The sequence below is a fragment of the Amphiprion ocellaris genome, chromosome 8 (genome assembly GCF_022539595.1).
Source record: "Amphiprion ocellaris isolate individual 3 ecotype Okinawa chromosome 8, ASM2253959v1, whole genome shotgun sequence".
In the NCBI taxonomy this organism is placed as follows: Eukaryota; Metazoa; Chordata; class Actinopteri; family Pomacentridae; genus Amphiprion; species Amphiprion ocellaris.
This window is the reverse complement of record NC_072773.1, coordinates 8271336-8294670: the sequence shown is the minus strand read 5'-3', so window position 1 is coordinate 8294670 and position 23335 is coordinate 8271336. Positions and strand designations below refer to the sequence as shown.

Genomic DNA, 23335 nt, shown 5'->3' with positions numbered 1-23335 from the left:
ATTCTGCATTTCTCTTCTAAATCAGCAACTGTCTGAGCTGAGATAGAAGAGCTGTCGATTGCTAGTTCTGAACTTCTTGCATTCTCTCCTTACATATCTACGGTCAATAAAGAAAATAAATAACAACAGTTTAAAGATTAGCTTATTACTTGTGTTCTGAGCAACATTTCAGATCAGCTCATTAGTTATCATACACAAAAAATACCTGGCATATCTCCAAATGAATGACATTATACACATTATTGACAGAACACAAAGTCATCTGCACTGATGACAGATCTGTGCACACACATTTAAACTGACGCATGACAAGACATCATATTTGAATTAGATTTGATGTTTTTCCTGTTTTGTTTATTGCTAAATTACTGTGTTTTTTTAGATTTCTTCTTGAAAAGTACAGTGTCTGTACAGTGAACAGTCATTCTTTCTGAGGCTGAATGTAAAGAACAAATCCATTCTGAAAAAAACTTTAAAACAAGACAATACAAAGACACTGCTTGGTAGATTTTTTTGGTCTTGCTGAAACAAACCTCTTCAGCAATAGGGGAAATGCAGGAAAATTCCCTTTCTGACTAAGAGTTAGATCAAGTAAATTTCATCACTAACATGTGTGCCAGCTATAAATGAAGCTCCAGCCAGTGATCAGTTAGTTTCATTTAGTATCTGCACTTCAATTTGAAGACGTCTTCCTTTGCCCATACACCACCTCTTCACCAGGTTTAATGAAATTCAGCCTTGTAGCTTTTAATAATCTTGGCAGGCCCCTTGGAAGGTAAACAGCAACACTGCCACCTCTCAAGCTCACTGATTAACTTGCTGTATTTATTGCATTTATTTACTTAAAAAGCTTAAAAATGCAAGTTGGGTTTTATGGAGTGACATGTAATGAACTATTTCTACATCAGGACTTGTCATCAGCGTTCAGGTAGCCTGGCAAATCTAGCTAAGAAATAAGACAATCAGAAGGAAGCATGATGGAATGTGAATTTTATTCAGTCTGTAAACACTACTCTAAAATACAGTGTTAATAATAACTAATAATTGTGATTTCTGCTTCTGTCCAACATTCACAGTCTGCATATCAATGTGCTGCATCGAGTAGCTTTAAAGTATAAAGCCATAATTCCCTGCTGCGTAATTAGAACAAATGCATATATTATTAAATACTAGAAATGCATGGCATTATTTATCTTGTTCATCATTCATCTTTCTTTCAGACTTACTGCGTACAATCCAGGAACTATAAATGTTCAGCTATTTACAAGGTTCATGGTCAATATTCAAAACTTGTAATTCTGTAACGGGGACTCCCAGAGGCTGGTGTAGGCTGGATAGTTTTGTTTTGTGTGAGTACCTTCCTGCGTGATCGTACTTTGTTTTTTCTTTGAATTGAAGTTTGCGTTTTCTTTCTGTAAGCTTCCCTGTTTGGACTATTGAGTAGCCCCAGGTGCTCTGAAAGTCTCTTCTGAAACACTGTGTGGAACTGCAACACAAAGAAAAGAATGAGGAGTTAATTCAAGGACATGTAGCTTGACTGTAACAGCTAACCTTAGCCCTGGAACATGCACCTGTTAGCTAGGATTTAACTTAGACATTGATATTTTGGTATACTTGGATAGTTTTTGTTTTGGTTCAGGTATTGGGGGCACAGTTAGTGAAGTGGCTAGCACTGCTGCCTCACAGCTAGATAGTGGATGGATGGATGGATGGATGGATGGATGGATGGATGGGGTATTGAAGTTAATATTTTGATTGTGGTATTATGAATTGACTATTACACATTCAGATTTGTGTCAGAACAGTATTGAACAGTAGAACAGTATTGAAATATCGTAGGAGGTCCTGTGGTAAAAAAAATTTTAAAAATTAAAAAATTTTCTCACGTTACATGAAAATTTTATTATTCCTCCCAAAATTCCAAATGATTAGTTGATCATTTGGCTTGTTTAAAAACATTGAAGTCATTTTTTAACAAAAATGCTGAAAGTTGTTTGGCCCCAGCTTCTTGGAATAGCTTCCCAGTGAATATTTGGTACATTTCCCAGTTTTCTATGACAGGGAACAATATCTTTTCTTTTTTTGTCATGACTGCTCAGACAAAACAGGATATCTGAATATGTTAACCTGAGCTTCAGAGAATAATTCTATGCATTCATTTATTTATTTATTCTATGTTCTGACATTTTATCAATTGATTATTTAAAAATACTATGTATGTATGTATTATTGATGAAAATACTTGTTGGTTGCAGCTTTCCATTACAACCGTACCACATTACATGGTAGAGTAGATTGTCTATGTATTCATTACTTGATTTGATGAACTACATCTTCACAACAATTGAACACAGTATAAACTGAAACAACTCAGGTCTTTTTTACTGGATTTTGACTAAGAGTCTTGTGCTAGTTGAGAATTTGTACTAACTGCATGACAAAGTTAAGCCTGCACTGTATTTTTGGCAAAGCATTCCTAACTTAGGAGTCTGCTTAAATTGTCATTACAATTTAGGGATGATTGTAATGCCAGACTTGGCTCCAGATTGTTTTGGCACTGGATATGACCTCCTTTTTGGTGTTTGCATGGGTCCACATGAATACATAACGGAGACTCAACTCTGAGACCCAGGCAGGGACTGGATCCACAATATACTGGGTTGCTCTGGCTCGAGTGCAGTTGTATTGCTACGGGTCTCTCCTGCATTAGGTATAATTGCCATCTTGTCTAATCTAGTATTTGGTCAAAGTGCAATCTCAAAGGTCAAGAATAAACTTGAGCAAGCAGTAGAGGTCATACCATATCAAGTTGTGTTGTGGTATGTGGTGCTGTCATTGTGGCTGGGGTAGCTGTGGTGTGTGTTTTGCTTTTTGGTTTGGCACAGTAGATCTCCAGATGCTCAAGTTCACAGCCTCCTGATCGGCAACACTGATCCACAATACCCCTCCCTCTGGGCCGACCGCCGTAACCAGACCATGAGCCTTTACCTACAGTGGAAAACATGTCACACATGAGATTCTTCTATATCTTTTATGTCTCATTATTTTCCTTACATTAAAAAATGGAAACAGGGCAGCTTGACCACTCTCATGAGGTCACTCAAGCAAAAGTATGCATTGTAGCAACAGAGGAATTAAATCATTTTTACTTCCTGGCAAAGTTCATCCACTCAATGCGCATCACACCTTATACCAATTTCCTGGACAAAGTATCATATTAATTTAACTATTTGTAGAACCTGTCAGGTTCTGTCAGGGTACATAGTATGAATGTGCTCAGCAAATTTCATGACGATTGAACTGTGAAATTTCAAGGTACATGATTGCCGTGGCCCAGACAACATTTGTGTTCCATTAGTACCAGTAAGAGGAGGAATAGAGGCATCAGCATAATTAGGATTCATCCTCTTGGAACCTTGAAAATCCATAGACAGTTTCATGTCACTCTGCTCAGTGGCTGTAATAGTCACTGCCGTTGTTTGGTGCCACAAGTATTACATGATTTTAACTGAGTTTAAAGATAAAGATAAGATAAGATAAAGTTCTTTATTTCTCCCCACTCCAGGGGAAATTTACATTGTTACAGCAGCTTTATTTACAATATATACAAGGGTGAAAAAAATTTTTAACAGAAAAAATAAAAATAAACAACAATTTACACACACTTTTGGATGTTTTAGTATTTCAGTTCTTGAATGTGTCATTGGCCACTACAACAATATTTGAATGACGATTGTTTTTGGCTGTCCCCCAATTTTTTACTGAGCACCAACAACAGGTCAAAAGTTTCAGTTAAACCATGAAATATCTGAAAATCAGCTGGACAGATTAGAACAGAATTTTGTATGTTCAGGATTGTAAAGGATTTATTGAATTTACTTTGATGATCTTTTAATACATTGCCACCAGCCACTAGCAGGAAATATGAGAAATGAAATGTTGAATTGTCTTTACAACTATCAGATGAGTTGGCATAAAATTTGGTACAAACTTTCATGTTCCCTTCTGGAACAACAGTACATCTGACCTTTGGGACTGGCAAAATGCAATTCTGTGTTCAGAATGAAAGTACATTAGGACTGGAGGATATATCAATCATGATATTAATGTGGATACTTTTCCTGCATTGGACATAAAATGACATAAAATTTGAAAAATAGAATAATTAAATTATTGAATGCAATTACATTTGTTTTACTGGTCATTACTCAAAACAACAAAACTTGACTTCTGCCATTTCTTTGGCAATAATATGACTGTTTATTTTCTGAAAAGTCCCTTGTCAGCCTTTACATTAGTATATTCAGTACATTTTTGTTTACTGCCTTAATCCTGTTACCATCATGGAAAATAGCGATATCAGGTGGTAGCCTGTGGAGAGCCAGTACAAACATATACAACAAACAATGAAATGGGGACAAATACTGATTTTGATTTTATATTTGCACTTATCCTTAAATCATTCAGTGTGTGCTCAGTGCATATTTTCCTGGGTCTTGGCGTCATCACAACTTTTAAGACATGTCACTGTTAAAACTAACGGGCATTTTATGCTCAAAATATAGACATTTTAAGTCTTTTCAGGGTCAAAAGTTACCGTGAATAACTTTGGTGATCTCCTGACACTGTATCTCGTGTCAACATGAGGTCAAAACTTTAGCTTGTCCAATTCTTTGGTTTATGACCAAATACTTGTAAAACCAACAACATTCCCATTAGCCTCAGCTGTACTGTACTCAGTTGCATATAGCAAACATTGTTAGCATGTTAGCATTGCCACTATGAGTATATCAACATGCTGAAGTTAACATGAACATCACTGAAACATTTCATATTAGTAAGTAAGCGTAATCATTTTTTAAATCTAAATGAAATGGCCCATAATCATGTAGGACCATTAACATGTAGCTACAGTATTTTCAAAGCATACACTGCAAAGTTTTTTGATTCTTTGCTGCCTTAGACACTTTTTTCTGCTGCTCTTTTCCCTTCTCTGCACCTTTTATTTGTTATTCGTGAGAAAGTTGAGGTTGCTCTCAGATAACAAGTGTTTTAACAATAAGGCTATCATGCACTGAGGCACAGTGTTCTGTTGAGTATGCTGCCATTTTGGTGGACTGCCACAAGTCTGATAGCAGATATAGAAGGTGCCCTTGGTCAGAAGAGGATAAAAGTAATCAGGTGAAAGGGCCTGTGGCTAATAGTGGGCAGTGGGAGAGATTAGATTGATATCCTAATAAACTGCTCTGTGCTTTAACAGTCATCCTTTGGACATTATCTAACCATTATGCACGAAACAGTGGAAACCAGTTTTTCTTACCAAAAAACAACCATCAGATGTCAATACTGAGTCAAACTTGATGCTACAGAGAGCTGCAGTATTGCAGAGTGGTGTTGTGGCTCGTTTTTACGTAAATAAATAAACAGGATGTGTTTTTATTGTTGTGGGACTCATAACTTCCTCAGAGGTACTGCAGGGTTTTCATGTGAACATGAAGGCCATGATCATGATGTTATACATCTGTGCTACAGTACATCTTAACATACCGGAAAAGAAAAATCTTCATTTGTGGATAAGTGTTTTAGATATTTATTAAAACCTAGAGTAATAAATCTGCAATTCTGTTGTAAAAAGATAGAACATACCAACATATGTTATTTTATAGATAATGCTTTAATATCTAATGTCTTTTTTCTACCTAGTCTGCTGGTCTATAATGTCGAAGTTACAAAATCTGCATCTTTGGAAAAGTCTTGAATTCAATAATAATACTTCTTTTTAAAAAAGGTATAGAAATGTGATTTAAAGAGGTCTCCTCTTCTTGTCTGTAACACGAATGCTACACTGTCGAATGTCACACGGCAATTCAGTTGAATCAACTCCTGTTTTTGGATTTGCTTAATTAAAACATGTAACTTTAGTTAATTCAACTTAAAATGTCAGCTTTTTAAAGACCATCTAGTACATATAAAATTAGTTATCACCATGACTTAAAATCAGGGGTTGAATAAAGGAACAGCTGAAAATCCATTTCCCAGCATGCAGTGTTAGTTAGAACTCCCCAGAGACTTTTCTTTATTGCACTTACAAAATAATACATTTATCTTACTGTCACTGGGAGCAGCCTGACTCCAGTACACAACGCTTTCAACAGCTACTGCTATAAATTCTGTGTTTTAATTGAATAACTCACTTTTTAAACTGAAAAGTTGTAAAAGGAAAGAAAATCTGTCTGTGCTGATTGTCCAGGTGATGAAACAGTTGATTCAACCAAATAGCTGAAGTTTATGGAATTTGCCATATGAGGTTCACCTGACACAACTCAGGTGAACCTGTTAGTTTAACAGTTTTACAATTCATACAATTCTGAATTAATTAACCAATCAACCTAAATGCAATTAACCCACACTTTGAAGGGGAACTTTAATTTCTACATTTCATGAACTTAAAATGAGTTTGAGAATAGTTATAAATGCCTGACCGTGGGCAGTCAGGAGACATTCTACCTTTCTTCGTAATTTAGATTTTTGATCCGAAAACAGATTTGTTTTTGAGATCGGTAGGGATCTCAAGAAAGATTTCACCGTCATAATTTCAAAATTAGGCATAGATTTATCTTTTAGTAAAATTTAGAGAAAAAAAAGCAGATTCTTAACTTCCTCTTCTAATTTGCTTTCTCACACTTTTTCAAGTTTTTTCCAAAGTTTGGAAGCAGAATAATGTTTTTTCTTTTTAATGTTTCCCTGATCTACTTTATAAATCAATAGCATCAACAGCTGCTTATGACAGCTTTAGTGATCAGTTAATTGGAATCCTCCTTGATTCTTTTGTCCAACCAACTATCAAAAACAAAAAAAAATCTACTGTAATACAGAACAGAAAAAAACGAAAAACAAATACATAAATTAATCCACCATATTTTATGCCACTCCTCTGGGTCATGGCAACTGATTTATTAATTTACAACAAATTTTGCTGCAAAATACTGATAATAGTACTGATATAAATTCATGTAAATGATAGCAGGTCTTGTTGTCCCTACTGGTTTTATCATGAAACTGGTATGAACTTGTTCTGTATGTGCTATTTTAGAGGTAAATTTCATTTGATTGCATGAACACTACAGGAACCCTGACAGCAAATAGAATTTGAAGAAGTCTAGATAAAATAATTTTGAAGCATTTAGATTAAAATACCTTAGAAGTTCTCTGCTTTTTTGCATGCACTTTTAATATAGTCCGAAATTTCAGCTTATGACCCTGCAAAATGCCTCTAATGTTTTCAGAGTGCATTACCTGTTCACATCTGAATAATGTATTTGTAATTCAGTGCATCGCAGTTTTCAGAGGATGAATTCTCATGGTAACAGGTCAATAACATACAGTTACACTTACCAAAATAGATTCCACGATCCCCACACACGAAGATGAGGTCACTGAGGAGTTTAGAACCACAGCGGAGTCTGGCTGCCTCTGAGGTCAGCGGCCAGCCTGCCAGACACATGCTGGAGTAAAACAAGCTGATCCAAACACACAACACCTGAGGAAAAATAGAGAGCCTCTCAACATAAAGCCTGTAACATGAAAAGGGGCGGATGATTCTTTGGTCCAGGCCTGTGATCAAAACCACAATTAACATTCATGTACCCATCACATCCTGTATGGGGGCCAGAGGAACAGTTTTGCTTTCTCCTTGTTTGGTGCACAAATAAAATGCAAAATTGACCTGTCGTAAAAGTAAGGGTTCATCAATCTGACACAGACAATCAGCAAGGTATCTTCCAACACAGCATCATTTTCAGTGAAAAAAATCCCTCTGTGTTTTCCAGATTAGATTCTGGATGATGTGAGATGTCTCTTTTTTTCTTGGTCAAATGTTAGATACTTTAAGACCGAGCAGAGTTATTTATACTAGTGAACAATATTTTAATTATAAATTCTTCCTAATTCTTCCTTTCAATAAAACCTGGGAATGCAATGTTACATTATCATTTGCAATAGTGTACTGGTCTAGTTGTGACAGCAATCTGTCCTCGTATCCTTGTATTCCTAGAAATATAAAAACTTTACTAATGTACTTTGTGGTCTGAGATGCCTTTAGATTGGAAAAAGTCGATAATAATGACGTCCAGCTGCGGTTAGCAAAACTGAAGTCATTGAAATTTTGAAATCCCTAATTTTGTCAGATAAAAAAACAACTATTTTTTGTTTACAAAGGGATCAGTCCTGCCTTGTTTAATGGCTTCATAATTTCTTAAAAATTCACAGAAAGTTTCCTGGAAAGCATTAATATTTGATACTAATTATTGGAAAGCGAAGGGCATGGATTTGTTATTTGTGCTGAGTTTATGAACATCTGTAGAAAGAATGTCTCCATTAAAATCCATGTGAATCATAATTTGTAGTCTTTTGTGTTCCATGCAGGGAGGTAGCTACAGCCTGGAATACATTGTTTCTAAGGTAAATTAAACTAACAATAAACTTGAACATAGATTATTTATTTTTGGAAGCTTTATTCTCCATATATTGAATCTGTTTCTCCATTACCCGAGCTGCTGTGCACCACAAGTTTTTTTTACACCAGTATACTACTTGTGTTTTTTTCCCTTTGATACCCCTTCAATCAGAACTGTGATAACCAAGAATTTAGTTGTTAAAAAGTTCCTTTGGCAAGAAACACTGTTGGATCCATAAAAAGGTGTAACCAGAGAGGACACAGAGAGGAGCAGAACATCTCCACAGCTCTATTTCAACTCTGATATGAGAAACGGCAATGTCTTGCCAGTTCCAATTCAGAGAAATCTCCAGAGTGAAGCAAAGTCTTACCTTAACTGTCTGTGGTCCAGCTCGGGTACAGCTTGAGGAGTGCATCCTGTCTGTGTGGAGCAGCTTCAGGAGGCCTGCAGTCTTATAGTGAGGGAGCAGGCGGGGCGGAAAGCAGCAGTAGGGTTTCCTCCCTCCTCTCCTCACACTGTTTCTCCTATCAGATGATTTGCTACTCTGTCACTGTGGATGAACTTGTACTGCTGTGTTTATGTTCTAACAGGATACAAACATGAAGATACATAATCCAGTTTTTCAGACTGTGAACAACTTTTAATAAGTGTATGTAACAGTCTGTTAGCTCCACCTAGCTGAAAGGTACCCAGCAGTCCTGCAATAAATCCTTGTTCTTATGTTCAGTTCAACCATAGCACTTCAGACTTCAGCCATGTTCATTCTTAGTTGAACATGAGTGAATGGTGTACAGTGGCCATGAAAGAACACACCGCAAATAGACAAAACAAAAGCAACTGAACAGACTAGTAACAGCAATCACTTTCAGACTGTGTCAATTGTTTTGTCAGCCTGTGCAACAGTGCGGCTGACTGATGTGATTTTTATTGAAAAAACAAAGCTCTGTGACACGGAGGAATAAGACTTTTCCTGTCTGTGATACACAGATAATGGATGCCCATTAGTAGGAAGATGATCTGAGCAGTTGAACAAAGGTTTAAATTTTTTAAAAAGTCAGTTACTCTCATTATATTTGTAACTGACTCCTGATAAAAGAAATTAATTCTTAAAGTTAGCCTTTAATTAAACCTGTAAAACATTAATGAAGGCATTTCAACAAAGCTTCGTGTTGAAATTTGACACTATAAATTTTGACAGCAAAATTTTATTTTTTACAGTAAATACCAGTTCCAAATATTAGTTATCGCTTTCCTTGATTGATTGTCAGTATTAGGCCTGAAGAAAAAATATCACTCAACTCCCACTGTGAGCACATTATTTGCACAAATAGAAATATATCTTTGAAATGGCTTTTGAAAAGGTCAAAAACATCTTTTCTGGTAAAAAAAAATTTTTTTTTAGTCATTTATAAGCTCAGTTACAGATTTGAGATGTGAGAGTGAATCCAGCAGTTACATCAAGTATGCAGACTTCAATTAGCCAGAGTCCTGATCATTCCCTTTACACAGCAGCAGAAAAGTCCCAACTCTAAACCCTGGATGGACAGCATTCTTCTGTTTTTCAACACACTGAAAAACAAACCTCCTTTGGAAAGATCCAACTCAGATGACCAGCCTCCTTTTGAATATGTCACTGTATTTTCAGATTCCTCCAGATGTCAGTGATACTCAGTGGTCCTTCAGGTTTAGAACCCTTTCAACAGCAAGACAGATGTCCCACTAGGAGGTGGAAATCTATTTTCAACTCATAAAAATATGGTTCATCGATCCATCCATTCATGATCAATACACTGCTTTATTGTGTAGAGAGGTACGGCGAGCCTGGAGCCTATCCAAGCTGAACTAGGGCAAAAGCAAACATACACCCTGGACAGGTCATCAGTGCATCACAGGGCCAACACAGAGACACCATGCATGTTCACACCAAAGGCCAGAATGAACAGCTAACATGCCTTAGGACTGTGCTATAGCTATAGCATCTAGCTATAGCATCTACTGAAAACAGAGAGCAAGCATGCAAACTCCACACAGCTAAAATTTACACCTAGAGCCCTCCAGCTGTAAGGAGACAGTGGTAACCACTGCATCATCATGCCACCCTAAAAATACAGAGACAAATAAGTACATGGAAGTCTCACCAGTTATACATACCAGTGTGTTACCAGTGTGTTTGTATTTGATTTGAAGTACACTATACTGCCAAAAGTATTGGCTCACCCATCCAAATAATCAGAATCAGGTGTTCCAATCACTTCCATGGCCACAGGTGTATAAAATCAAGCACCTAGGCATGCAGACTGCTTTTACAAACATTTGTGAAAGAATGGATCGCTCTCAGGAGCTCAGTGAATTCCAGCGTGGAACTGTGATAGGATGCCACCTGTGCAACAAATCCAGTCGTGACATTTCCTCACTCCTGAATATTCCACAGTCCACTGTCAGCTGTATTATAAGAAAGTGGAAGTGTGTGGGAACGACAGCAACTCAGCCACCAAGTGGTAGGCCACGTAAACTGACAGAGTGGGGTCAGCGGATGCTGAGGAGGTCACCAACTTTCTGCAGTCAATCGCTACAGACCTTCAAACTTCATGTGGCCTTCAGATTAGCTCAAGAACAGTGCTTCAGCAGAGTTTCATAGAATGGGTTTCCATGGTCGAGCAGCTGCATCCAAGCCATACATCACCAAGTGCAATGCAAAGCGTCGGATGCAGTGGTGTAAAGCACTGATTTTTAGGAGCTGGGCTTGGCCCCTTAGTTCCAGTGAAAGGAACTCTGAATGCTTCAGCATACCAAGACATTTTGGACAATTCCATGCTCCCAACTTTGTGGGAACAATTTGGAGCTGGCCCCTTTCTCTTCCAACATGACTGTGCACCAGTGCACAAAGCAAGGTTCATGAAGACATGGATGACAGAGTCTGGTGTGGATAAACTTGACTGGCCTGCACAGAGTCCTGACCTCAACCCCATAGAACACCTTTGGGATGAATTAGAGTGGAGACTGAGAGCCAGGCCTTCTCGTCCAACTTCAGTGTGTGACCTCACAAATGCACTTCTGGAAGAATGGTCAAAAAATCCCATAAACACACTCCGAAACCTTGTGGACAGCCTTCCCAGAAGAGTTGAAGCTGTTATAGCTGCAAAGGGTGGACCGACGTCATATTGAACCCCATGGATTAGGAATGGGATGTCACTTATGTTCATATGCGAGTCAAGGCAGGTGAGCGAATACTTTTGGCAATATAGTGTATTACGGTACAACTGAAGAGCAGCAAAACTCTTGGTGTGGAATTAGACAGCAGTGAGCTGACCAGACCTCTGCAGTTGCTGGTTGTCTAAGCTGCAGGCTTCATTCACAGCTACTGCACCCAAATTACTTTTCACGATTTATATCGTTTTATTTTTCACATCTTACTAGTGGTAGGACCACATGTAAAGCATCCTTGAAAAGATTTCCTATTTTTTTGCTATACAGGGGGTCCTTGACTCGCGTTGGAGCGCTGTTCCAACAGATCGATGTAAGTAGATTTTCGCCGCAAGTCAGAACTCTGGCGAAAATGTATACAAAGCCATTACATGCATCATGACATCGATCAGTTCTTCAGAAGTCATGAATACCAATGACTTTCATGCATGTGTGAGTCATTTTACAAGAACATAACAAAATATGTTGCATTGTTTTTACAACTTCACCATTTTATTATATCCAATTTCACTTCCACAGAGATGGCTTTCCTTTTCTTCAAAGCACTGCCATCAGAAGAGTCTGACTTACGCTTGGGAGTCATAATGAAGGGCAAAAAGTTAACGAATGTAGCACAACCAGCAAATGTAAACAAAGTCATCTTATAGCGCCGCGTGATGATGTATTCATCCGCTCGCCAACTAGTTCCACGTAACCGGTTCCAATGCAACGACAAACACCACAGGATGAGGACGTCAAAAACCGAAGACCCCCTGTATATCATTCTAAAATGTGGGCGCATGTGAGGTTTTCGACTTTTTTGTTAAACAAAACAGGACATTCAAAATTGTAAACTTCTGCTTAGCAACATTTTATTTATTTTACATTTTAAAATAAGGCACCAACAAGACAAGTCAATCATGAAAATAACTGTTTGTGCAACCCAAGGTGGGGAGTGGGAGCTTTACAGACTACACTGTGTTCCAAATTATCATGCAAATGCTGTTTTTGAGTTAGTGAAAACAGAAATCAGTTGTATTTTCTGCATTGGGTGATATTTTTTCTCAAAATGAATGTTATTTCAATCAAGGACATATTTACAGGTCAAATTGTATGTTAACATAGAAGCCCTTCTTGGATATCACATTCGTAACTCTGCCATCAATTAAACTTGTGAGTCCATGTACAGTTTCTGCCTAGATTTCATTTGCATATGCCAGACTGACCTTAAAGAGCTTCTGTTTTCAGGTATACTGGCACCCATCCTCACAGAGCTTCCTTTTAACGATGTTCCACAGGTTCTCAATAGGGCTGAGGTCAACGGATGATGGTGGCTACACCATGATTTTCTCTCCCTTTATGCCAAAACAGCCAAGGACTCAATAGTATTCTTTGCAGCATGGGTTGGTGCATTGTCTTGCATGAAAATGATTTTACTGCGGAAGGTACAGTTCTCCTTTTTATACCATGGCAGGAAATGATCAGTTAGGAACTCCACATATTTTGCAGGTCATTTTGACACCTTCGGGCACCTTAAAGGGGCCTCCCAGCTCACTTCCCATTATTCTAGCCTAAAGCATCACTTGTTGGGACATGGTTGCCATCAGCCAGCCATCCAGAATTCCATCCATCTGGAACATGCGGTGTAGCGCGACATTTATCAGTGATTAAAACGGTTTGAAAATTGGTCTCCATGTATTTCTGAGCCCACTGCAAACAATTCTTCTTGCAAGCATTGGTTAGGGGTGACAGCTTTATGCACAACTGCAAGCCTCTGAAGGATCGTGCATCAAGAGGTTCTTGGGACTCCAGAGGCACCAGCAGCTTTAAAAATCTGCAGCTCAGCAGTGGCCTTTTAACAGCTGCTCTCTTAATACAATGTATTTGCTTGACAGAAATCTTCCTCAGTACACCTTTATCTGGACCAACCCATCTGCGCTCTGAAATCACACAGATATCTCTTCACACTACTATGATCTCTTAAGTCTTTGTGAAATTTCCAGTGTTTTCATACCTTTTGGAAGGCATTGCAATATTTCACGCTTTTCATCTGCAGAAAGATCTTTCTTTCTTCCAGTACTGCATGAAACCCATGACTTTCTTAATAATGTGAAACAACCTTCTTAAGTAGTTTACCTTTAATTAGGCTCATCTGCCAAACTAATTATCAGACCTGTCTGAAGATGATATCACTGTTAAAAACCAAAAGGAGAAACAACACCAGTGAAACACTTCCTTGAAAACCAAAAAAACAATGTTTCTTTAACTGAAATCCTACTTGCATAATAATAACACAGTGTATTCCACAATCAAACAACCAATTAAGGTACAACAATTAACTGAGGTTAAGGTACAAAGTCTATAACAGTGTTTCGCTGAGAAGTCTTTGTCCCTGCCTGCCAGTCTCTCATTCCTATGGACTTTGAGTTATCTCAGCAGTTTAAGAATGTGAACCCAGTTTAGTTTCAGGCCGTCTCAACACTGTTGGATTTCTGTCACTACAGGGTGTAGACAATCATCATTACACACAATCCTGAATATGGGGTCGTTCTCAGACATAGGTACAATGCATATGTATATGCACGAGCATAAACCCCCTCACACCCAAGTTACTAATGCACATGCGTTCAAGGCTAACTGTCATATCTCTGAACTAAGTGACGAACAGACAGATGGAGCAGATAATCATAATTTAGCCTCTAAAAAATGTAAAAAAAACTTTAAAATAAACGTGAGATAAGTCTAATTTTGAGGGGATTACAGTATCATTACTGTTGCTCCATCTGAATGAGCATTCACTTTGACAAAGGCAGGTTGTTGAGAGCAGAACTGAATTTGGCCTTCACTCGAGCAATCTCCTCCGCTTGCGCCAGCTCGTTAAAGACACACTCCATGTGCCCTGACGAGGATGAAGCAGCTGCACCCAGAGAATCTCTCCTGGTCCTGCTCTGGCTGCTACTTGGGTCAACTTCCCCGTTGTCCATCTGTATGGTACTGCTCATGTCACCGTTTTGGCCGGTGCTCTCTGCTTCTTCATCACCCAGTTCCTGCATCTCACACCCAACCCCAAGACTGCTGACTAGCTCTTCCTGCTCCCCCTGAGAATTAAAGGCTTTCTCTCCTGTGGCATCCTTATAGCTCTGGCTGTCCATTTTGTATACACCATCAGTGGGCAGAGGGACAGGACACATAGTCTTGGATGTGGACATGTCTCTGTTCTTCTGTATAACATCTGTCTTGTATTCACGGTGGGTTACTTTGCATGTGGTGTGTTTCTTTTTGGGCCTTTTGTCATTTAGCAGCTCCTGAAAGATACAAAATAACATCACATGAAACCTCACTTTCATTTGTTGGGATTCACAGTGGTGAAACCTTCATCACTCTTTTTATTCTTCTGTGGAATAGCTCCGTTTTTTAATTTACAAGTCTTTCTGTCAGTGTACCCAAAGGCTTGATTACAAGCCCTGTTGTTTCCTGTGCTTAAATGTTTCCTTCTGGTCACTAAATTTGTAGATTCATTCTTAAATAGAGGCAGAGGCATGCATTTGCCAAAGGTGTATTTCAGACACAGGGTTTTATTCCGAATCATTCTCATTTATAATTTTAAGGATTTTACAGCAGAATTACATTAACTCCCAGGTTTCTGAACATTTCTTAGCTTAATGTGCTGCTGATGTAAAGCAAAAAAAAGCAACTATGAATTCAAAATAATGTACATACAGTTGTGAACAAAATTTTACAAACACTTGTACTGACCACGTGTATCAAGGGTTTTGGATGCCAAACACACACCAAAAGTGGTAAAGAAATAGTTACATCAAGTTAGAATTAATGTTTTAGACTTGCTGTCTCAAAAACCTGACTTAAACCCTATCGAGAGCTTTATACTATGCAAAAGAAACAAATCCATGTCAGAAAGTCAACAAATGTATTGAAACTTGAGGTGGAAATGGCCCAAGAGACATTTAACCAAACATTAGCATGACTATATGTATATTTTTGATCCAGCAGATTTAGACATATTTCCAGAAGACCCGAGTTAAATTTATGAAAGCACCAAAATGCATGATTATTTTTTGTGACAAAGTCACATGAGCTTCCATTGTAGAAAACTAAATAACAATAATCACTGTAAACTCAAGACTGTTATGATAGCTTGTACTTTGTATATATCATCTATGTTTCTCTTATCATGCATGTATCCCATCCTCTTCTCCCATCCCTCTCCCTGCCACTCCCTCTACCTCTTCTGTCCCTCTCAACCCAGCCGGCCAGCGGCAGATGGGTAATCCCATATGAGCAGGATTCTGCTCAAGGTTTTTTGCCACTTTCACTTTAGGGCTTGCTCCGGGGGTTCAGACATATGGGTTCTGAAAAGCGTCTTGAGACAATTTGAATTGTAATTGGCACTATATAAATAAAATTCAATTGAATTATGATATACATGGTCTTTACAAGGGTTCGTAAACATTTATTCACAACTGTATATTGTAGATTTCAGATATTTCTGTTATTGATATTTCTGCGATTTTGGTTTGGGGCTCCTTTACCACAAACTACTGCATTAATACAGCATGACATGAGGGCGATTAGCCTTTGGTACTGCTGAAGTGTATTGAAGTCCAGTTTGCTTTGTTAGCAGCCTTCAGCTCGCCTGTAGTTTTGGGTTAGGTGCTTCTCTTCTCCCTCTTGACAAAACCCCACAGAATCTCAAGTGAGGTGGCTGGTCAATCAAGCACAAGGATATCGCGGTCAGCAATCCATTGTGTAGTCGTTTCAGCACTGTGGGCAGGCTGTAAGTCCTGCTGGAGATCGTAATCTCCAAAAAGCTTGTCAGCAGATGAATACATGAAGTGCACTAAAATCTCCTGCTAGATGCTGCACTGACTTTGGACTTGAGAAAACACTGGAACAACGCCAGTAGATGACATGTCATCACAAATCGTCACAGATACTTGGACTTCAAACACCTTGGATTCTATGCCTTGCCACTCTTCCTCCAGACTCCAGGACTTAAATTTCCAAATGAAATGTGAAATTTATTTTTGTCTGAAAAGCAGACTTTGGATAACTGCACAACAATTCAGTTATTTTTCTTGACACAGTCACCTACTCCACACCACAGCCTGTGTCTTAGCCAAATGTGCATCTCCCAAAATATACACTGTAAGTACATGTTGTGGCAACCCAGATCACAACTATTGTGGCCTGGTAATAGTGGCATTAAAATGTCATGTTTACAAGGCATATTACTGTCAATTAATCATCATGCCATTATAAGTCTGAGTCTCTGAGTCCCATTGCATCTACTAAACCATCAGTTTGATCTCGACCACAAATTTTAGGCAATCCACTAGAAATCTCAGATATGTACATGTTGGCTCTGCATAGATTCAAAGCAGGAGTAAAAATCAAGCTTTAACCCTCACAAAAATTGTTGGACAACAAGTGTCAGAGAAAGGACACACATGGTTTGACTAACAACCAAGAACACGGTTCAACAATACAATTCTCTTAACAGTCTGTGGGTCAGAGCAGGCTGTCTGGCAGTCTTCACAACCAACCTCCTCAGAATGAAGTCTAATAATTTTGGCGATCTTTTGACTTTTCATCTCGTGACATTATCAGTGCATTCCTCTATATTTATATTTGCAATGTCTTGGTGTACAAAATTTTGTAAATTGTGTTTTGAACGTGCTAAATAAGATGGCGAATTGGGTTAACACATTAAACAAGCATCACTCCGTCTAAGTAAGGCCCTACAGAGCTGCTAGCATGGCTGTGGACACTTTAGGACAAGGGTGAGCAACCTTTAACATTCAAAGAGCTATTGGGACCTGTTTCCCACAGAAAACGCTCAGAGCCACAAAACCCTTTTGACATTTAAAATGAAGATAACACTGCATATGCTGTTTACTTACCTTTATGCTATGTATAAAAAAAAACTATAATGTGTTGCACTTATGGTATCAATGAACTGCTACAGAGAAAATAAAATTACATTAACCCTAACCCTATGAATATATGCAAAATAATTGGCAATTCAAGTATTTATTAGGGCTGGGTCTTTAATTTGTTAATTTTGATGTATTAATTAAAGAAAATAATAATATGTTAAAAAAAAATAAAGCATTTAATTGCACCTTTCTCGGTTCGCTAATCTCTGACACACCAGTAACACTGATGCACACTCCAGCCCGGTAGGTGGCGGTAATGAACTTAAAGTCTGTTTAACAGCCATGAAGAAGATGCACAGGACGTACTGAGTGACATCAGCGCACAAGAAAGTTTGGTGAACAGTGATGGAAGACGAGACCGCATTGAGCTTTTTGGGCGGCAAGTTTTCTTTTAAAAATCTTCCTGATGGCAGCTGGGACAAAAGCATGGTTGTGTATAAATTGTGTGAGTTTTCTTATCACCGCAGCATTGCAAGCCAACGGTATCACCTCAGTGCAAAGCATGTTGCTTTTAGCCCCAAAGCTAATGTTAGCTACGACAGTGCTGGTACCTACAAATGGTTTAGTCATCTCATAATAGACCACTTTTCAAGACATTGAAAGTGCTTGAGTTTACAAAAAGTCCTAAAATGTTGAACATAATCGCTATAATTGGATTTTGATTTTGCAGTAATCTGTGAATGTAAGCAGAAAGATGAAAAATGCAGATATATATAAATGAAACATAAACACTTTTGTTGTTTAAGTTCACGTATCTGTATACTCCTCAATTCAATCATCAAGCAAAATTTATTTGAATTGAAAATCTTTGCTTATTATGTAAAATATTGCTATTTGACAAAAATTCCAGTATTTGCGATTAATTACAAAGCATCTGATTAATTAGATTCATTTTTTAACCGTGTCCCACCAGTAATGTTTATCTTACTTGGATAATGTGATTTTTGCTCCTGAAACTCAACGTACAGCGTCTGCACATCAGGGCTGTAAGATGTCACCTTCATCTTCACACAGGATTGTAAGTGATGTCTGTGTTTAATGCAGTTCATGTTGCAGAAGACCTGCTCACATACATATGTGGATTTGAAAATCAACAGCACTCCAAATGAATACTCGTGCGCTGGCGGGTGTCGCACATTGGCGGTTGTAATGTATATTTTGACTGACAAACAAAACGTTTTATTCTGATGTTAAAGATCGCCATAATCTTCGAATTTAGAAGCACATTTTAAAAACTAAGACTAAAATGAAAAAAAAATCTGAATTAAATACTCATTATTTATTTTCCAAAGCTACAGGGAGCCACAACAGAGGGATGAAAGAGCCACGTGCAGCTCCAGAGTCGTGTGTTGCCGACCCCTGCTTTAGGATAAAGCTGTACATGTCAACTGATCTGTCATGTTTTCCCAAATCTTTGTTTACTGGTTTGCTGCTGTGATTTTTGAAATTGAAATTGAAATGTTACCTTCTTTTGGCTTTTAGATGACAAATTTGACGTCAAAGGAATAGCAGACATTGAAGCTGGCTGCTTAAGTCTCTCTGCTTGACCTTGGCTGCGACTGGGCTTCTTGATGAACAGGTAGACGCTCCCACGGTAGATAACAACAGCGTCTCTGTTAGTCTGCAGTACCGAGCCTTGATGTAACAGCAATGTTGGAGATCTTCGTGTCCCAGGCATGGTGTCCTTCAGCACCTCATAAGCAGTATGGTTTGGGGAGACAATAGACATTCGGAGTGGACCCGAGTTAACCCAAAACTTTGTGGCCATCGCTGAGTGCGTGTTCTCCATCACCCCATCTCCTGTGTGTGAAGTCAATTTCTGGCCTCTCCTCTGTAAGACTGCTGGACTAATCCAAATGCCTTTGGGAGACTCTGCAAGCTTTCTAGAGATGTCGGGGTCAGAGAGGGGAAGACCCATTCTTCTGAGCATCGAGTTTGGTAAGCTTTGCAGAGAGATGTATTTCACTTCAGCCTCCACAGGGATGTAGATTTCCAGTTTGTTAAGTAAATCCATGCTCAGTGTGTTTCCCTGTATACACATATAAAATGTATTAGTTGTGCAAACCATGTGACAATTAGTGTAATGCCAGGTTCAGTCCACCCAAAAGCAGCCTGATAACTGCCCGGCCCAAAGCATGTAAGTCATGACAATTCATAGTAGGGCTGAAGAACTAATTGATTTCAAATCAAATCCCAATTTGAAACAATACAATTAGCAAATCCTGAAACTGCGATTTAGGACACAAGAGTTGTGACTAATCGATAAGACTAATGCTGTAATTTATTTAGTTCATGCTGATTTTAAACTTTTAGGATTGTTTATGGTGCCCATTGATTAATGTATACTACTATACTCAACTGACATCATCCCAGTATCATTCCTAAATTTTTGCAGTGCTTGTAACTGCTGGGTTTAAACAGTGTTTCAATGGTTTTAAAAATTCATATTGTCCTTCTTTTGTGGTAGTCATTCTTTTGGTGATATTTCATGCGGTAATGCTCCATTACATTTACAATCCTTTAAACTGAAACTGTAATAAAGGAATTCTAGTGCAAGTCAAATAACGAGCTGAGGGCTTCATCCCGTGTTGTGCATCATAGTTAAAGAAAACCAATACCACGTCTTGGAAATCTCACAACAGGCTGACAAAAAGCTAATATTTTCTTCCCCAAAAGGTTGTCGTTTTGACCAGTAGAAGCACAGATGATATTAGGCAAGCCAGGCAAGGTGGCAAGCAGTCATTGATCAGGGACCAACAAGCAGTCTGTCAAGGGTCTCAGTCTGTCTATAACGACCTTATCTTATGCAATATCCATTTTATCAAACAAAAATAACCAGTAGTTGGAATCCTGCTTTAAACACATGGATTTTAAAAATTTGGGGAATAGAATCACAACTTCCTTCTAAATACCACATTTTAAAAATTTTTGCCATGATTTGTTTACAAGTCTTACACATCAAGTCTTTTCTTCTGAGAACTTTGATCATTTATAGTCTTTGATTTATCACATTTAAACCATAACCACACAATTTCCACTGTGAAGAGCCAAACTAAATTGACACCATCTTTCAAAATCAAAATCAGAAATACTTTATTTAAAACTGATTTCAATTTCCAATATTTCTTGTCCTGTGTTGTTTATGCTCTTGTGTCTTGTTTTGATTAAAAGAATATGGTTACACATTTCACATTTGGTTAAAATAAATTAATAGGATATAATGTATTTGAAAATCAAATTGGTCTGAAAAGCATGGCTTTGTAAACACTTCTCTAATATTTACACTCAAATATAAGACGTTTAGTCTCACACACTTTGAAAAATGTGTTTGGAAATCACCAAATAGTATACATGTGACGACTGTAAAGTAATTTTAAAAATAAAATCAGGCACATTTTAGGGGCTCAAAAACTATATATAGGATTCAGTTATTTTTAATATGATGTTCCCCCCTCATGAAATAACAAAAGTGCTGAGTGCTACATTGAGAAAACCCTATTTCTGAGGGACTAACATACTGCAGTATTGTTTTGTTATACATGAAGCCTTCCATTATTCAGTATAATAAAAATACATCAATGGACAATGCAACAGTTTGCTCCCTGTTAAGTGGAAAGTTAAGGTAAACTTAAAGACCGGGTGACTGATTCTGTATTTTTAATATTACTTAATGTTGTGAATAGGTTAATGAATTGGAAATTTAGCCTTGTAGTTTTTGTGTTATCTTGTTGACGGACAAAAATTGATCCATTCCTTGATCAGTATCTGCACTACACCTGCACCTGCACTGGCTTCTCCCTGTAGCAATGTCAACTAAATAGCATTTTCTCATAGAATGCAGAAAAATACAATATAAACTGGAGACTGACTAGCCTACAAGTTGAATAGAGTGACAACATTTTATGAATCGTTTCTTGACTTTGAATGCAAGTCTGTTGAAAGGTGTCTTCTTTGACACTTTTCTGTCCCTGTTCCCTGCTACTGGTCGCGGGCTAGCCACAGCTTCATTTGGTGATGAATCAATAACGACCGATAAAATGGCTGCTGTAAAAAAAAAAAAAAAAGCACAACCTACATTGTGAAACACACACTGGGGGAAAAGTTATTTCTCGATCTGACCGAAAGAGTCACACCCCAAAAAACTAGTTAGACTAGTTAGGTTTTCCGTATTCAGAAAACAGTGCACGACAAAACGGCTATTTACACTTGTCTTTTTAAAGAGACACTATATTTATTTATTGATAGGTTACACTGCATCCAACAGTCACATAAGTGAGCCTCCGTACCTAGCTAGCTAATTAGCACACAACTAACGTGCCATTTAATAACAACTAATCTGACTCGACGGAGAACAGAAACAGTGGTTTTCAAAGAAACAAAGAACACCGACACCCACCTAAATAATGTCAAACAAGCAGTCGCACTTATATGAAAACGCCCTTTGTTGCTGCCGATACGTTATGCATAATACAGACAACATTAACTACATACCTTGATCCAACAGTGAATTTGAACGAGCTCACCGTAGTGTTTGTTGCGCTCTTTGCATTTTCGCCGGACTTCCGGGTTAATTTCATCAGAATAAAAGCTTCATCTAACGACTATCCCACCATCATTTAGTTTATTAATTTTTATTTCATTCACTGACAAAAAACAAAACAAAAAGACAAAACAACGACAAAAACACTTCAATACAATACAAAAGCAAAAGTTTCCAAACTTCTGAATGAAAGAATAAACTTATGTAATCTGCTCCTTTATAACAAACCATCAGTTTAGAATGAGCATTAAACACAAACAACAAACAAAATGACTAGAAAGTCTGAGAGGCCTGCACATCCACTCTCACTCATATCAGAGTTTTCTCTCATAATAAACACTATGATACTCATACTTCATTTCTTTGTATTTTAATAACATGCTGGTTTTAATTACATTTTTAAATCATGCGTGTGATTTAGATTCTTTTGATTTCTTGTCTAGAATGTTCCATAAATTGACCCCTCTTACAGAAATGCAGCGTTCCATTAATCTGGTCCTAAATCTTGGTTTTATGAAGATCTCTGTTCCTTTTAAGATATACTTATTTTCTCACTTTTCAAATCCTGGTAGAATTTCTTTATGAGCTTTATACATAATTTTCAGAATACTATAATCTACTATGTCGTGAAATTTCAACAGTTTTAACTGAAGGAATAATGGGTTTGTTGGCTCTATAGTTTCTTCGACTGATTATTCTTATGGCTCTTTTCTGTAAAATGAAAATTGACTGGATGTTTGTCTTACAGGCATTTCCCCAAACTTCAACACAGTAGGTCAGATATGGAACAATCATAGAATTATATAACATGTACAATGCTTTGTTGTCCAACAAATCCTTTACTTTGTATGATACAGCAATTGTTTTTTGATATTTTTACTTTTGTGTAATTTAAATGTGATTTCCAGTTCAAATTCTCATCAACCATGACACCCCCCAAAAACTTAGTTTCCCCTCACTCTGTTAATTTCAATACCATCTATATTAATTGAACCCTCTGTTACTAAATATCATGATGTTAGTTTTTACCAGATTTAGAAACAATTTATTGACTGCTGCAATTTTCTTAAAGTCCAGCTGGATTGATTTAAACAACTTTGGATAACCATGACGTGGATGAATGAGAAACTACACAGACAAGTTTACAGGGTTTTTTTTTTCATACAGATTTAGTAGTATCACCATGAATGAGTCATAAG

General features: G+C 37.7%; 1 protein-coding gene across 2 annotated transcripts; it reads right to left on the bottom strand.

The window, feature by feature from the left end:
• Window positions 1–973: 973 nt before the first annotated feature.
• On the bottom strand, window positions 974–22156 carry igf3 (insulin-like growth factor 3). Of its 2 annotated transcripts, XM_023297462.3 has the most exons (6): window positions 22088–22156; window positions 19062–19625; window positions 8827–14944; window positions 7396–7540; window positions 2801–2988; window positions 974–1486 (listed from the first exon to the last, which is right to left on the bottom strand). In XM_023297462.3, the coding sequence occupies exons 3-6, from the start codon at window positions 8869–8871 to the stop codon at window positions 1277–1279; spliced, it is 588 nt and encodes a 195-aa protein (XP_023153230.1). In that variant the 5' UTR covers window positions 8872–14944; window positions 19062–19625; window positions 22088–22156; the 3' UTR covers window positions 974–1276. The 2 variants fall into 2 exon arrangements, with proteins under 2 accessions (XP_023153230.1, XP_054869223.1); XM_055013248.1 differs by lacking the exons at window positions 974–1486; window positions 2801–2988; window positions 7396–7540 and having other exon boundaries at window positions 12487–14944; window positions 21993–22124.
• Window positions 22157–23335: the final 1179 nt, after the last annotated feature.